We start from the raw sequence: 15452 nt of genomic DNA on the forward strand, positions 1-15452 counted from the left end.
AGAGCCGCGCGGCCGCGCTTTCGAGTTCAGCCTATTGTCAAGCCAAGCCTGTCATTGGTTTTCAGGCGCGAGTTCAGGCTTGTTTCAGGCAATTTGGACTGGTTTGGACCACGACCTACTGTGGGTGGTTTGGACACTTGTTTCAGGACGGAGTCGCTCGCGCGTGTATGTGCGCTAGCAGTTCCCGGCCACAATATGATGGACCAGCAAAATGAAGCACTCGCCCAGACGTTCGACGACAGCGACGATGAAGTGGCGCAAGGTGAACTTATCCACGCGTACCAGGCTCTCATCGACAAGACTGCAGAAGACGAAAATATGAACAGCTTTGCCCTCACTGAGGCGATTGACATGGCATCGAACTTGTTCGAAACAGTCACGCGTACACATGAGGCCGCGGTAGACTCGGCTCTCATGCGAATGGTCTCCTCTCACGGGCGCAAGCTCGTCGCTACCGCATTGCCCGAGCAGGCTATTGATCCCGAAGAATTAATGGCCCGGCTTCACAGCTTTGTGGGAAGCTCGTCGCACACGGGCCCACTGGACGTAAAAGCCTGGGCAGCATTGACCAATTTCACTGCAGGAGTTGTGAAGATCGGCACCCCTTTTTGGTACCTGCACGGCTCAGCGGGAGAGGCGCCAGTCAAAGTGCGGCGAGCGCCTATAGTGCGCGACGTCGCGCCAGATAGGCCTCCAACAGTCCCGAAAAAGGTAATTCCCTCCAAGAATCCTTGATAAGCGGAGTCCCGTCTTTTTCTGTGTGTTGCCTGTGCGTCGATCGAGGCCGCGCATGTGCCGTTTGACAACACGAGCTTTGTGTTCCCATGTGCAGTAAGGAACAAAGGTAGGCAAATGCCTTCATTTTATTCTTTTTTCCCTCGCCCTCACTTTTCAGTCGGTGGTCTTCTCTCACTCTCAATTTTTAAAAAATTTCCTGGCCCTCCCTCGCCCCAGCCCTCACTTTAAAAAAAAATTGCTGGCCCTCACTCACCCTCATTTTGTCTGCTCTCTAACCCTCAACCTCATAATCAACAGATTTAATATTTTAGTTATTTTTCATTATTTTCGATGTATGCTAATGTTATTGAGTCGAAGTAGGCGCAAACTATTCTTCCTTACGACCATTTTCGGCGGTGTCAAGCAGTGTTGATCATTTATGCTCAGCAATCTGTATTCCCGAAGTTAATGGAATTTAAAAAATGATGGGGATTGCATTCATGCTGTAGCCAATCAAGCCATCTGGTACTTGTTCTGACAGCTGCTGAGAATGAGATATGCGTTGCGCCCCAGGGCCGTGAAAAGCTCAATTAAGGAACAATTCTGACAGTGTCCTAAGAGCAAATCAAAGGCCAAGCCTCGAAGAGGAAGGAAAATAGTCGCTGCTATAATTAACCAGGCAAACTTGCCCACTGGTTCACACTCCATATGTTTGGAGGGGATAGAGCGATGAACTACTTCACACCGCATGTGGAAGAAAAAGATTTGAACTCCTAACCAGCCGCAGACGGAAGGCACATGGCGTATACAGCATACTAGACAAAAAAACCATGTAATCTAATTCAAGTAACAGCAAACCGCTATCACATTGGAGTGTAAATTTCGAGGGGGTCCTGACCCTCAATCGCTTCGCTTAGTAGAGAAGGGACATAGCATGCGAGCCTGGGGCCGTGCGCTACAGTTTCAGACATGTAATGTGGTGTAATGACATTTAATATGGCAAAATGAAACATGTGACTCTGTTGCGCTTCTGATTTTTATGAACGCTGCTGCAGTGGGGCCTAAGATTGTTTTTAATTTCAGTTCCTATGAAAGGTAAACGAGAGCAGAATGAGACAGCGCCTAACTAGAGCAGTACGACATGCAAGGTGAATAGGCCAGCATTTCGTGCATAATATTTGATTACGCTTCCTGGAGAGTGCTTGAATCTAGGTTCGCATATGGAAAGAAAGCAGCTTTAAGAACGGGAAAAGAAAAGCAACACATGCGGCAACTAACCCGAATGTGCACTCTGCATCTTTTTGTCTATGTTCACTTCTCCTAAACTGCTTCATTCCTGACAGTAACCACATATGCAAAAGCCGGAAACGGTTGCCTGCATTGTGAATGCAAAAGCCACAAGAAAATGAAACTCTCCTCGAACCTGCAAGATGTCATACACACCTTCCGAACTGCGCATTTTTCGAAAATATGCAAGGACACTGCCGCAGTGGAAACTTATTCGCGCAGATTGTGCACAGACGTCACAGAGAATTTTCAACAGCTCACCAAAGTGTTGTTTTCAACATAAGTGTCAACGTTTCAAGAGGTCCGGTCGAAAGCTACACATGAACACAAACTGAAGAGCTTGCCCTGCCGTTCGCTGCATACTTTTTTTGTGGGGGGGGGGGGGGGACTGGGCTGAAGAAAGACCGTCGTTTGGACAGAGCGAGCTGGAAAAGAACGAATGGCAATAGATGCGTGTGTACCCTTCTGAGAGCAAGACTGCCGCATGCACTCATGTCTCCACCCTGCGTCTCAGGGAGATCTGATAAGACCTGCCACAGCCACCTCTTGCGTCCGGCCGTGGACCAGCGTTACTAAGAGTGCGTGGTTTTCCCGCCGCATGAACAAGCTTTTCAAGCAGCTTTCCTAATGAAAGCTGCTCATTGTCTCAGGGAGCCAAGCCCAGCTCACACTTGCTATCTTGTGCTTTATCTGTTGCCTGCCATGCAGTGTGGCTTGCTGTTCTTGCGCAGAGTTAGTATTCAAAAGAACCGCTGCCAGCCAAAGTTATCGGGCGTGCAGGCTGAGGTGCGTCCCGGCTACCAACGCTCCGGCTACAGCCTTCTAGAACACTGCACCCTGCTGAACCTAACATCTTCCCGGCTTAGTACGAGTAGTGGCTTTCGTTGCTTAATTTTTAGTTTATTTAGCAGCACACACATGGTGGATGCACGCGTGTGTTTGGCACAAGGCAGAAAAAGGACCGGACGCTATCTGAAGCAGACAATCTCGCTGCTCATTCCACTGCCTCACATGAGAAGCGAGCCACCACTTGCACACACAGCGGGGAATCTGCAGAAGAGAGGACGTGTCTTTCCTTCCACAGAAATGGCTAAGCAGAACCAGGTATTCAGAAAGCAGTGCTGTCATAATTTCAATCGGCTAGCTAGAGACCAAAGGGCATACCATGACTGCCCGGAATCAGGTTTAAGTTTACCTCAAATGTCTGCTTTATTAATATTAAGTCAGTCTCAGACAGAGTGAAGCGCTGAAGTGTAGTGCTGCGCGTTTGAGAGTAGGTATCACGCAAACTCTCAAACCTTTCTTCCCTGAAGTCTTCCTCTTGTTCGAACCTGGCAGATGCTTTTAATAGTATGCAAGACTGCTCTCTGGTGCATCTCTCGCCTTGGCGCATGCATAAAAGTACTTCATCTCAGTTGGTCATCTCTATGTTAAAAAATATGTTGGGACTTAAAGGGCCACTGTGCACTCTCCTGTCGAAAATATTTTCTTCCCCCGTGACTGTGAGGCTTCGCCCCCAGACGCAAGGCCAAAAATTTTTTTTTGAAAAGAGTAACTAATAACGCAGTTACAGCCATTGCAATCACCCGATTCTGTCGTGTTTCTCTCCTCCCGTTCCCTCGCAAAGGTTTTTTTACTCTCCTGTCTAGTCGTCTAGCCTCCACAAGCCAAATTCCCCTTCCTCCTCCGCGTTTGGTGGGAAGTGAGGCGTGGCACTCTGCGTGCGCGAAAACGAAATGGGCGAGGGAAAAGCGCGCATCAAGTGGCGCACACAATTAGTCGTGTACGCCTATCCTTCACCCGTCAATCAGCGCAATGGACCAATGGATGTCATCGCTACTCTGACGTCAGCTTAGCGGCTCGTAGAGTACGGGAAGCTGGTTTTCCGAAGGGGAGGATGAGAGAGCTTGGATTTGTATTTTTGCTGCTTTGTGGCGCACATATCTCTGTAGCATTTTGCACAGACCATCTCCGATACCTGATCGAAGCATTGGGCTCCTTTGTTAAAAAAGTCATACCCTGGACAGTGGCCTTTTAAAACATTTCATAAAGTCATAAGCTAACCATATTACAGCCCATTTTGACCAAATCCAACGAATGTACCTGCATGGCTTTGGGTCAGCGGGTCTTACACGAGGCCCAAGCATCCTGGAGGGCAGGATTGCTATGTCACCCTCCCATCTCAATAGGCAAAAAAGATTCCACAGCGGGCCGAGCCTGGCCCGTGCAGACCTCTATCACCAACTGTGAAGTGATGTTTTGTAGATTTTCTCGAATCTAAACCCTGCTTTGTGTCATTTAAAAATTCCAGTTCAGTGGTAGCACTATTTCCACAGTACTGAACCAGCATCACTTTTTTGTTTTATATCATGGTGTACCAACCACAGGAAACTATGCTTTGGATAAGGAGCCATTGAAAGCCAACATAAACGTGGTCCATCTCTACAGTGAAGCTGATCTTGGCAAAGTAAGAATGCTGGCATGTGTAGAAAGCTTTCTATCAAGATAGTTAAACTCCTTAAAGGGACAGAAGAGTGGAATTTAGGTCTCAAATTTTTTTCGCCCCAATGGAAAGATTGATGTCTAAGATGTTTGATTCCATAGCGGTTTTGGTAGAAACACTGTTGAAAATTTTTACCGAAAATTTTTCAAACAGTGCATGTGCTCGTTTTTATGTAGTCCGATGCTGGAAACCATGAGCAGGGACTGTGATGACGACTGGTGGTCGACAAAAAAGGCGTACCGAAAACCCGAAAACAAATGTAAATTTCACTCACCAGACAGTAATTAGACATTTTTTTGCTAAGAGTAATGTCCTTTTCAGTTTCACACTCAAGGCTGTTCCGGCACAATAACGCACACCTCGTCGACGAAAGTTTTAGTGAACACTACCATTACTTCATTCACGGAATTCCAGACACTGTGGCGCCATCTAGTGACAAAACCTGAAAGCATGCCTTTTGCGGCAGTGCGAAAGGAGGGGTGGTTTTTATTTAAGGATGTAGTGGAGAGAGTGCAAAATATAATAAGTTATTACAAGTGCTCCTAGAATAAAAAAGAACAGTGCGCACTTACGAAGATCAGCTATGTTTTGCTGACATGTAATCACATAGAGTTTCTCCGTTAGATAGTGCCTCAGTTGTTTTTATGCGATTTTCAAAGGCAAATTAAAATTGTAAAGACTCTTTTCTTTGATATACTATATGAGGCAAGGTCTTTTCATCTCCACCATAATCTCATGACACGTTTCGGCTAGTGTTCTGTCACTTTAAGTTATCGGATAAGGTGACCACAGTTTCAATTGCTAACACAAGAGATGAACTCCAACTTAATGCAGTATGCTGCTGAGTTTGGACGTGAACTTCTTCAAGGTTGCCATTCCACAGAACCGATGCGCATGCCTTGGTTCTGTTTCTCCTCCTGCAACATCCAGTTTGTCTGTCTAGCTTTTGACACGGGACAGGTGTATCAAATAAGCAACGGCACTCTTCCACGGGGTGAACCTGTCTACGTGACTGGTGCTGCATTCCTGCTTGTGCTTTCCCTGCACCATATTGCACACACCAGCCAGGTTTTTGGGTGCAGTAAAGACTATGAGGATGTCACCTTTCTAAACCATATTTTTTAAGTGGTGGGAGATTTGATGGTAATATGGAATGGCAACGGGATTTGTACCTTGCGCTTCTTCACTGCGACGGAGCTCCTCTACACCCCTAGCATCATTGGCAAGGGTCTCCAAAAAGGCACCCATGCTATGCGTCATTTCATGTAGGCAGAATTTGTCGAGCTGCATGCAGGCGGTTTTAGAGCGCAGCTCTTTGGCGCCCAGTCCTGCATTTCACGGTGTCGCCATTGCCCACAGCTCCATAAATAAATATAATAAATAAATAAATCCTGTCTCCACTGGGAATCGAACCCTATCCCTTGGATCCCCAGCTGAGCGCTTCAACCAACTGCGCTACGCTCAAGATCGTGAAACACATAGCTCTCCTAGTCTACCGTGAGGATAATAGTAGCTACGACAATGATGCTGCAATTAGTGATAATGACAATGTTGACATTAGCAATGAAAACGATGGCGCATTTAGTTGATAATGACAGTGAGAGCAAACATGATGCGCCGTGTGCACCAGCAACGCTTAGGCTTTCGCATTTCTGCAGTGTGCAGGAAAACGTCTGCCGGCATTGCATGCTGCCGGCATAAAAGTGGATTCTGCCTTTAACGCCAGTGAACTTTGATGCATTCAACAGAATGCTGGCTGTGTTCGATGCAACGCTTGGCACTTGGTAGCCTGCACCACCTGAGCCGAAACGCATAGCCGCCGCCATTCGCCACTGCTAATCGCCTGCCTATAAAAATGGTTTATTTTCTGCCAGTTCTTTCTGAGCCATAAGCGAGGCAACTGGCAGAAGTCCTTCGTCTGCCGCTGTGTGCACAGTTACTTCGCCTAGTGCCACCGCCGGCTTTCCTATTGTAGCGCAGGCCACATACGCGTTTAGATCAAGAACTGTTAGTGGAGTGTTCCTTGAAGAAGGAATTTTTTCAAAAATTAGAAAGTTGTCTGTAATTGTACATGCATCTCTTGCTTGAATTCTTTGCCTCAATCTATCGAAAAGCTGAAACAGCTGATGAACTGCGCTCAAATTTCGCATTAGGAAGCAGCATAATTGTCGGTAATTTTTTAGCAATGCCTTTCTTAAGAAGCTTGGAATGGTTGGTTGGTTGGTTGGTTTGTGGGGTTTAACGTCGCAATGCGACTTAGGCTATGAGAGACGCCGTAGTGGAGGACTCCGGAAATTTCGACCACCTGGGGTTCTTTAACGTGCACTGACATCGTACAGCACACGGGCGTCTTTCTTTTCGCCTCTTGGAATGAGATGACTGGTGATTTAAAGTACCTTCCTTTTCAGCAAGGCTGATACCCCCAGCACACTTGGATTTTGCTAACAACAATACATGTATCCAAGAACTGCAAGGATCCGTTGCGCTGGCATTGCATAGGTGATGCCCAACTCGAAAGTGCATTCAGCAAAAATTTATAGAACCTGGTTCAATACTGTCATACCCCACTCATACGTGAATCTGTCATAACATGCAGCATTATGATTGTCGACATAAATCTGTAATTGCAACTGGCAATCACTAAAGGGGTGCACTACAGGAAAAAAAGCACATTGTTGCCTGTTTACCATTTCTAAGCCATTTTCATCTACCTTGTGGAAACCTGGTACCTTTGAAAATTTACGGCCTAAGTTCTTCTGCATTCCCTGTCCTGGACAGTCATGTGTACTTTGCTTGAAGCAATAGCACTACATCAGGTCTACTTAGCATATGCCAACTGTAAAATTAATTGTTGGACACAGCAATGACTGCTACAGCAGACTGTGTCTTTGCAAGATCTCAGTTAGCCCTGTAGACGATTGAAACTTATTCTTTTCTTGAGGCAGATATTTATCCTTTCTTGTAGCTTTCTAGACTAGATGTGCATGATGTAGGTACTTGCTGGTATGCAGCTTATCACTACTGCAATAAAATACCAACCCAAAGGATGCTAAAATTCCTGGCTACCTAAGTTTTGACACATGTGAGAAACGCACTGAGCCTAGTTTTTGCTCCATAGATATTCTGTGCCATTAAGTATAAACCGTATTTAAAACTCTTATGACAGCTGAAATCTTAAAGCTAATTTTGATAGTGGTGCATGCAGGGCCAGTCACATATTGAAGATCCTATTTAAAGTTCAGAGGTTAACTAAGGCTATCTGTGCGGCATTTTGTATTTCTTGCTCAGAATTTCTTTGCACTAGCACAGGAATTAGACTAAAACATTGCTTCTATGTGTTGCCTGTGAAGTTTGTGGGCGTGTGTTGGTATTTAACCAACCTTTTTCATTTCTCTTTTATCTCCAGCTTTCTTCCGTGAAAGAGACCGCTGAGGAGACAACCACTGGCCGCGTGGACGAGATTTACCGCCTCCTCCAGCGATTGTACAAGCGCCTTGGGAAGCCAGTGCCATACTATGAGTTTGTGTTGCACCCGCGATCGTTTGGCAAGACTTGTGAGAACATATTTCACGTCTCTTTCCTTCTCAGTCGAGGTCAAGCGTGCATGAGCTGTGATGATGACAGTGGCCAGCTCATGGTGGCGCCTTTGAGCAAGGATGCTTCTCTTCGTTCCGCTCACACCTACATCATGAACTTCACCATGGAACAGTGGCAGCATCTTGTCAAGAAGTTGGGGATCAACCACCCAGTTATTCCAGAATGAAAACAAACTTTCCTTGTGTGCTCACAGAATAGGTACTGGTATGTTTGTGCATCTAGTGTTGTCATCAAAAAATTGCCAGTGTTTTAGCTCCAGTTAAACCTAGTTGAGTTGCAAAAAGCTACAGCCGCATGGCTACGCTTAGGATTCGCTTGTTTGGATGCTGCTTCTTCTTTGGCTCATTTAGCTGCATCAGCGAGCCGCTGTTTCTAGAGTCTTCTTGCACGTTCTTCCTCCATTTCCTCGGCACGTCGTCTACGCATCATCTCATTCCAACGCTGTCGTTTAAATTCTTCTCGAGAACTTGAACCAGTCTCTTCCGCAGTTGAAGAGTCACTCCGGGACGTGGCGACGCTTCTCGAGTCGTGCGGCACGTTTTTCTGCTGTTTCTTAAGTGCGTTGTCTCTTCTTTGTTTCGCTCTGTCGTCTTTGCCAACTCAGCGCTCTCCATAATGACTAGAATCCACTGAGGCAAAGCGCATATATATATACCCCTGCGAGGCGACACCTCCTCTCCCTCTAACCCAGCGGAGCAGACACCGGCTATCACACATCTGGCGGAGGGAGCGACGACGTTAGCGGTGTTGACAGCGGCGCCATCTGTTGGAGCGCTCTGGTGAAGAGCCGAAGAGCTGGCGTAGTGTTGCTTTCGCAACAAAAATACCATCTGTACCTGACTTTCAAGTTGTTGTTGTTGTTGTTGTTTATTCAGCGACATTAGTGACTGCTTTATTTGCATTAAACATCAGTGCAGCATTGCTGTTTAGTGAAATTTGCAGAGTACTGCAAAGGAACTTTTTAATTTAAGTAATAGCAAATTTTTGTTTTGAACTATGGGCATTTGCATAAGCATCAATCATTACCTCAAAGGCACTGATTATATGTCAAACATTTCCAGCAGTCTGCCAAGGTATTCCTCTTGGAAGAGAGCAAATATGTGTCATGATTTATCATGCACGTAAATGCTGTGTAAGCACTGCAGGCACTATCTGGTTCTATGGGAAGGCAGCTATGCATGCACCACAGCAGGCTTGCACTTACAGCTGCTGCCAACACAGACTGTGTGCAGTTTTTCATCCAAAGGAGTTCAAGGGAAGGCAGAGGAGGGAAGGTGTGCAGGGTGGCCATGTGAAGAAAGCATATTGTACGTGGGAAAATGCTGACAAGATAAAAACACAGAGCTGTGTATATCTGTCATGTGCAAGTCTTAAATATAATTTTATTTTGTTATTCAAACATCTGCTAGACAAGCAAACTCGCTAAAGAAAATGTTAGTGGTCAAGACTGATGGGCCAAGATCTGACCTCCTACTATGTAAAAATGGAGGAAAAAGAACAGAATAAGGAATAAACATCTGTTGAATAGATGAACAGATGTTTACTTCCCCTTCTGCTGTTATTCCTTGCCTGCCATGGGCAAAATATGCAGATATCTTACCCAGTTCATCTCATAATGCCATTATTATATGGATGGAAAATTATTTGTCGGCTTCGTCTGTTGTTTATGCATCTTAAAATGCAGAGTCTTTCATAAATGTTACGTTGCTTTCCTTCTCCCTCTGAATGTTTTCATTGCACCACCCCTTTGAGCATCTTCTACTTGTCCACCAAGACAAGTTATCGTCTCTTTGGGTGGTCTTTTTACACAATTTCTCAAAGTCTCAAAGGTTGTTAAAAGGTACCTTATGTGACCTTATGTGAAAGTCGGCAAAATTTCATTCAGGAGGTGCAGTTATCAAGGCTGCAGCATTTACCTTGCACATTTTTGCACGGATGACATTATTTTCTTGCTTTTGTATGCATGCCCCAGATGCGACCCCTGCGGTAGGAATGTGTGATGTCACATGTTTCGCAGCAACCTGCTCCCACCATACCATGGTGGCATCGCCTCAGCTGTCCCGCCTGTGGTTTCCGAGCTGGTAGCATGAAAAAATGCTAGAAAGGGACAATTTTAACACAGAAGTGCCAGTGCAAATGTCGATTACTCATTGATATCGAGACCTTTGGGGACTGTGTATCATACTGCTGTTACCCCACCGCCCAATCAATGACAGAGTAAACTGAGCCAGAAAAGCAAGATACTTCGAACAAGCGTATGCACCTGGGAAAGTAATAGCCGTGCATTATATAATCTACGCTGATATTATTCGGACAGGTTTCTCTGAAATGTAAAGCGTTTTCTTTATCGAGGAGCCATAGTCATTCATCACTTCATCTGCCGAAAATCAGCTGCTATGTCGAGATGGGGGGGGGGGGGGGGGGGGTTGAAATAAAGGTCTTTACGTGACGTCAGCAGTACTACAAATGCTTAAAATTTAAATGTAGGGGGCTCAATAGTCATAGTAAACAATATGCAGCAATTTGTTGCTGCAGCTTTGTTACTACCCTGTCAGAGGAATTGTATGCATTACTTCCACGAATCTGATATTTAGCGCGTCCCATGGTAGCATGGGTGTTTCATTTAATTTTATTACTTTAAAGACGCTCGAGGCGTATTGCATAAGGGGTGGGTACATATATTTTGGTGAGCAAGTGTTAACAAAATGAAACATGACTGGTAACATTATTGGCAAAGTTGGATGAGCACAATGGCTGCGATGTCGTTAGGTAGGTCGCTTCAGTCTGCTGCAGCACGGGAAAAAAAAAATGCAGCAAAAGTAGTAGTACAAGCACGAGTATGACGAGTGCGATGAGATATGCTGGCTGGAGGGATGTTGTGTGCAGCCTAGGGAGCTATGGAAAAATTTATGAAACAAGCAAAGGCTGGCATTGCGGCAACAAAGAGATAAAGGCAATAAGTCAGATTCAGCTTTCAACGCTGACACACTGATGTCGTAAGAATATGTTGAATGGATGAATCTGGCTGCTCTGTTTCGTACTGATTCGAGTGCATTTATTTATAAGGTACGCTTGGTGGGGGTTTCAAATGGATTAGTCATATTCTAATTTCGGTCTGACAAAAGATTTGTATGCTAATAACTTTACATGCTTAGGGGCTTAAAAGGAGCTTAAAGGGAGATGACGTCTTAAAAACTGAAGTGTTTTATTAGCAGCTGAAATGATGCTTGTAATGTGTGTGCTCCAGGATAAGTCGCTACACAAGGTATGCCTAAATACTTGCATGATAGAACTGGCTGTACAGGGACGATAGCTATTATGTATGGGAAATGAAGCAGGTTGCGGCGATGGGTGAAGGACAAGATTTTGCATTTGAGGGCAGGGTTAAGTTTTCACACTTTTGAGGGTTAAGTTCTCTTAACCAATTGGCACACCATTCCTGAATGCGGTTAATGTCGTCCTGAAGAGATATTTGGTCAGAAGCGTTAATAACTTTGCAATAATTTACACAATCATCAGCGAAATGCGAATATTACTGCATACAGTCGTTGGCATATTGTTGATATAAATTAAGAAAAAAGCGGACCGAGGACAGACCCTTGCGGGACACCTGACGTTACTAGAATAGGATTAGAATTGTGGCTGTTAACGGGGATGTGCTGTGAGCAGTTAGTCAAGAATTCTGTCTATTTAAAGATATCAGAGGGGAGTTTCAAATATGAAAGTTTTTAGTAGTAAGCACTTGTGAAGAAACTTGTCGATCACTTTCGCATAGTCTAGAAAAATAGCAACGGTCTGCAGGTTAGAGTCAAGATTAGTATAACAGTGACTGTGAAAAAAGTAAGCGTAAAAATTATGCGCAGATATCCTTTGTATTTTTCAAAAGCTTTAAGTTAATAATGTCAACATCAGATGAAGGTGAAAGTTTCATGGCTTCAATTAAGGACAAAGTACCAGATGACAAGAATGACAAGGGTGGTGCTGAAAATATAATGCATTCAGCATCAAGGAAAACTGTGCCTGACTCGTCTGTGAGGGTTATTTCTGGCGCACGGTGCGGATTGACAACTTGCCAGAACTTCCTGGGGTTGTTACTTGTGAGCATATTCGTAAGTTCGAGCAAACAAAGGTATGCTTGGCATTGGAAATAGGTGCGATGGGATTTGTCACCTTCTTTACCGTTCAGCCAAGTCTCGGGGGATGCATAGCGCATGGGTAAAACATCACCTTTGTGATATTTTGCCCATGCACTATGCATACCCTGATACTTAGCGTAACTGTAAAGACACTTCTCTTTGTTCTCTAAACGTTTCAGTGTTTTAGTAAACCATGGCTTTTGTGAATTAGAGCAAAAACTAATTTGGGGTATGAATCTATTATTGAGACTTTCTAGTTTATCTTTGAACAGTAATCAATTTTCTTGAACACTGCGGGAATGAAACCGTGACGAAAAGAACTGAAAAAATGCATAAGTTCATTATTTATGGCTTTGTAATTCCTTTGCCGTAAAGACAAATGGTGTTATGGTATTTGCGGCGCCGGTTTGGCGTAAGGACAAGGCTAGAGTGAATTACTTCGTGATCGCTTATTGCGGGTAGGTACATAATGGGCTGAACGCTGTCCGGGTGATTGGTTAATAAGCGATCTAAAATATTTCCACAGTTCTGCGTTAGATGGGTAGGTTCAAGTAGTACCCAGCAAGGTTGAGGTTGTTGCAAAAATCTAAGAATTTTCTAGTTTTTCCATTGTTAGCTGTAGGTGCGAGCTGTTATGCCAGTTAATATTCGGGAACTTAAAATCGCCGAAGAGGAAGATATGTGAAATAGAATCCTTCGTGGACAGCTGACTTAGTACATTATTAAGCTAATAGGAAAAATCCTGGCTATAACAAACGGCGAGTAAAACTGTGTTAGGTGCTGCATGGAAGATTAGCCACAACATTTCGAAGTCGGATGAATCTTGTATTAGGGAACATGATAAATCTTGGCTGACAGCAATGAGTACACCCTCTCCTCGTGAATCTTTACAGTCGTTTTGAAAAATCTGGAAGTTTGGTAAATCGCTCAGTACTACGTTTTCTGTTATGTCAACGCACTGCCAAGTCTCAGTATAAATAAGTTGCTGCTTGATGACGAAACACTGCTAGAAATAAGTTCATGCTTAGGAATAAAACTACGAATGTTAGTGTATATAACGGAGAGCGAAAGGCTACATAAAGAATTGTTTTTGATATGGTTTTCAGATGGTTCATGATGAGGTGATTGCTAATCTGATTGTGAGGGACTAGTTACTATTTCCTTGACTGTTTTTGTAGTTTCATCGAACATGTAGCACTTGGGACCAATATGCAATTTCAATTCAAAGAAAATTTTGTAAATATTTGTTTAGCGAACACAACTAGTAGGCGTTTTCGTGCATTTCGGACTTTGAGGGAAAATTGTTCGCTGACGCTGAAGTTACTTTCCTTAAACTTATGACTATTCAATAATATGGCATCTTTAATCTTAGATGAAGTGAATTTGACGATGATTGGACGAGTGTGGGTAGATTTGTAATGCCCAAGGCAATGGACGTGTTCAATGTTCTCAGGGTTAGTTGTTACACCTAAGTTCTGGAGGCAATGGTTGACAACTGCTTCCTCAGAGCCTGCAAAATTTTCAGATGGGATAGTATCGAGAATGCTGTAGAATATAAGATTTTTGCAACGTGAGCGACTTTCAGCATCCTCAATTCGTGCATCTAGAATGTTGATTTGTCAAGCCATCCCAGCACTCTCAGATTTCATTACTTCTAAATTGGCTTGAAGATCTGAAAAAGCTTGGAACTGGGCTTCCAGATGGGTCATTTGCTTAGTCAAGCCGGTTATGGCAAATTCAGCGGAATTGATCCATATTTTGAGGCCCTGTATTTCAGAGCTTGGTTTGACTGGCAGATAGATTTTTTAGTTATGTGGGTGTGCCCTCGATGGTGTTAGGGCTTGGGTTAGATGCGACATCACCTTCCAAAAGAAGCAAGGCTCACAAAACATTACTGCAATCAGCTACAAGAAAAACGCAGCACTGCGGGCTCTGCATTCTTAGAAAATTGCCATCTTTACTATGCAAATAGCGCTGCCAATGTTAAATTTTTACCAGTTAGACCTCTGCTCAGTGTTCATTATTTTTTCGCATGTTAGCATGAAAACTTCAGTAACGATGCATTTATTTTTTGCTGCCCATTAAACTACGCACATGTACTGCCTGCAGGGGAGGAGGAATCAACATTTATTAAGCCCGAAATAATTCGGTGGTGCATGCTTGCACCAGATGGGGTGGTTCCCTAGTTGCGGGACCCATATGTTTCCAGCAGCTCCTGGCCCCTGGGGTTTTGTCCTTGTACTGCAAATTTGGAATAAGGAACACGAGCGTAATTTCAATTTGATTTTGTTCCGCATCATATCTCAAGATAATTTTTCATCCAAGGTCATTTGAATACAAATACTCAAAATAATTAGAATACTCCCGAAGTATTAATTCATAAGAAAAATGCAGATGTTACAAACAATCCCCCGTTTTTATCCTTTGATTTCTATGTGATTACATGCTCACTCAGGATATGCTGCGGAGAGCACATTTTTTTCACACTGTTTTTTATAGCTCACATCTAATTTTCATGTATATTTCTGGTGTAATCTTTGCAAAGGCGTGACTGTGGTGCTCCTTGTGCTTTTTCGGGGTTGTGTATAGTTAAAAATGAAGTTGAAGCTGGTGTCAGCCACCTGCTGACAATTATGATAGAACGAGATAAAGAAGAGGGTTACACGATATCAAATAAAACCAAAAAAGGGTTAAGGGAGAGCCTTGGTCCGCAAAGCAATGTTTCTTCTTCAACTTGTCTTCGTCTGGGCACTTTGGTGAAGACAAGTTTTCTTTTCAAAACGTCGGTTTGCAGACTGAGGCTCCTCCTTAAAACTTCATTCGGTTTTCTTTTTTATAATAATAATAATGATCTCTTTGTTTCCATCAATGATGGAGGGGACTACAAGTAAAAGTCTCTTTAGAATCAAGCGACTTGACAGAGCCCGCAGCCTCCTTTACAAGGCAAGCAACGATACTGACGAATAGCACCACAGCAGTTCGGTTCGTAGTTGCTGTGGACGGAATGGTTCTGGCAAGAAATCAGACACGAAAGGTTTTTCCGTAAGGCCGTAACACAGATTCATGTTCTTTGATGCTTGGCACTGGTCGGACATGTATGACAATATGTTCCTTCCCCGCGTTGCACTAGTGTTAGGACTTTAGTTTAAACAGTACGTTTACAGCCCCACCCTTTTGCTGGTCCAGAATCTGCGTGTGTCGGATTTAAGTTC

The 15452-nt window shown here is 44.0% G+C and overlaps 1 protein-coding gene across 1 annotated transcript; it reads left to right on the plus strand.

The window, feature by feature from the left end:
* Positions 1-30: 30 nt before the first annotated feature.
* On the plus strand, positions 31-9822 carry LOC146191741 (EP300-interacting inhibitor of differentiation 3-like). The gene is made up of 2 exons (XM_084602256.1): positions 31-711; positions 7914-9822. The coding sequence occupies exons 1-2, from the start codon at positions 196-198 to the stop codon at positions 8268-8270; spliced, it is 873 nt and encodes a 290-aa protein (XP_084458382.1). The 5' UTR covers positions 31-195; the 3' UTR covers positions 8271-9822.
* The last annotated feature ends 5630 nt before the right edge of the window (positions 9823-15452 follow it).

Source organism: Amblyomma maculatum, chromosome 4 (assembly GCF_055883805.1).
Source record: "Amblyomma maculatum isolate TAMU_Amacu chromosome 4, ASM5588380v1, whole genome shotgun sequence".
In the NCBI taxonomy this organism is placed as follows: Eukaryota; Metazoa; Arthropoda; class Arachnida; order Ixodida; family Ixodidae; genus Amblyomma; species Amblyomma maculatum.

Coding starts and splice junctions, on each gene's coding strand:
- LOC146191741 (XM_084602256.1), top strand. CDS start 196: ATGATGGACCAGCAAAATGAAGCACTCGCCCAGACGTTCGACGACAGC. Junction 712..7,913: donor CTCCAACAGTCCCGAAAAAG/GTAATTCCCTCC, acceptor TTTTATCTCCAG/CTTTCTTCCGTGAAAGAGAC.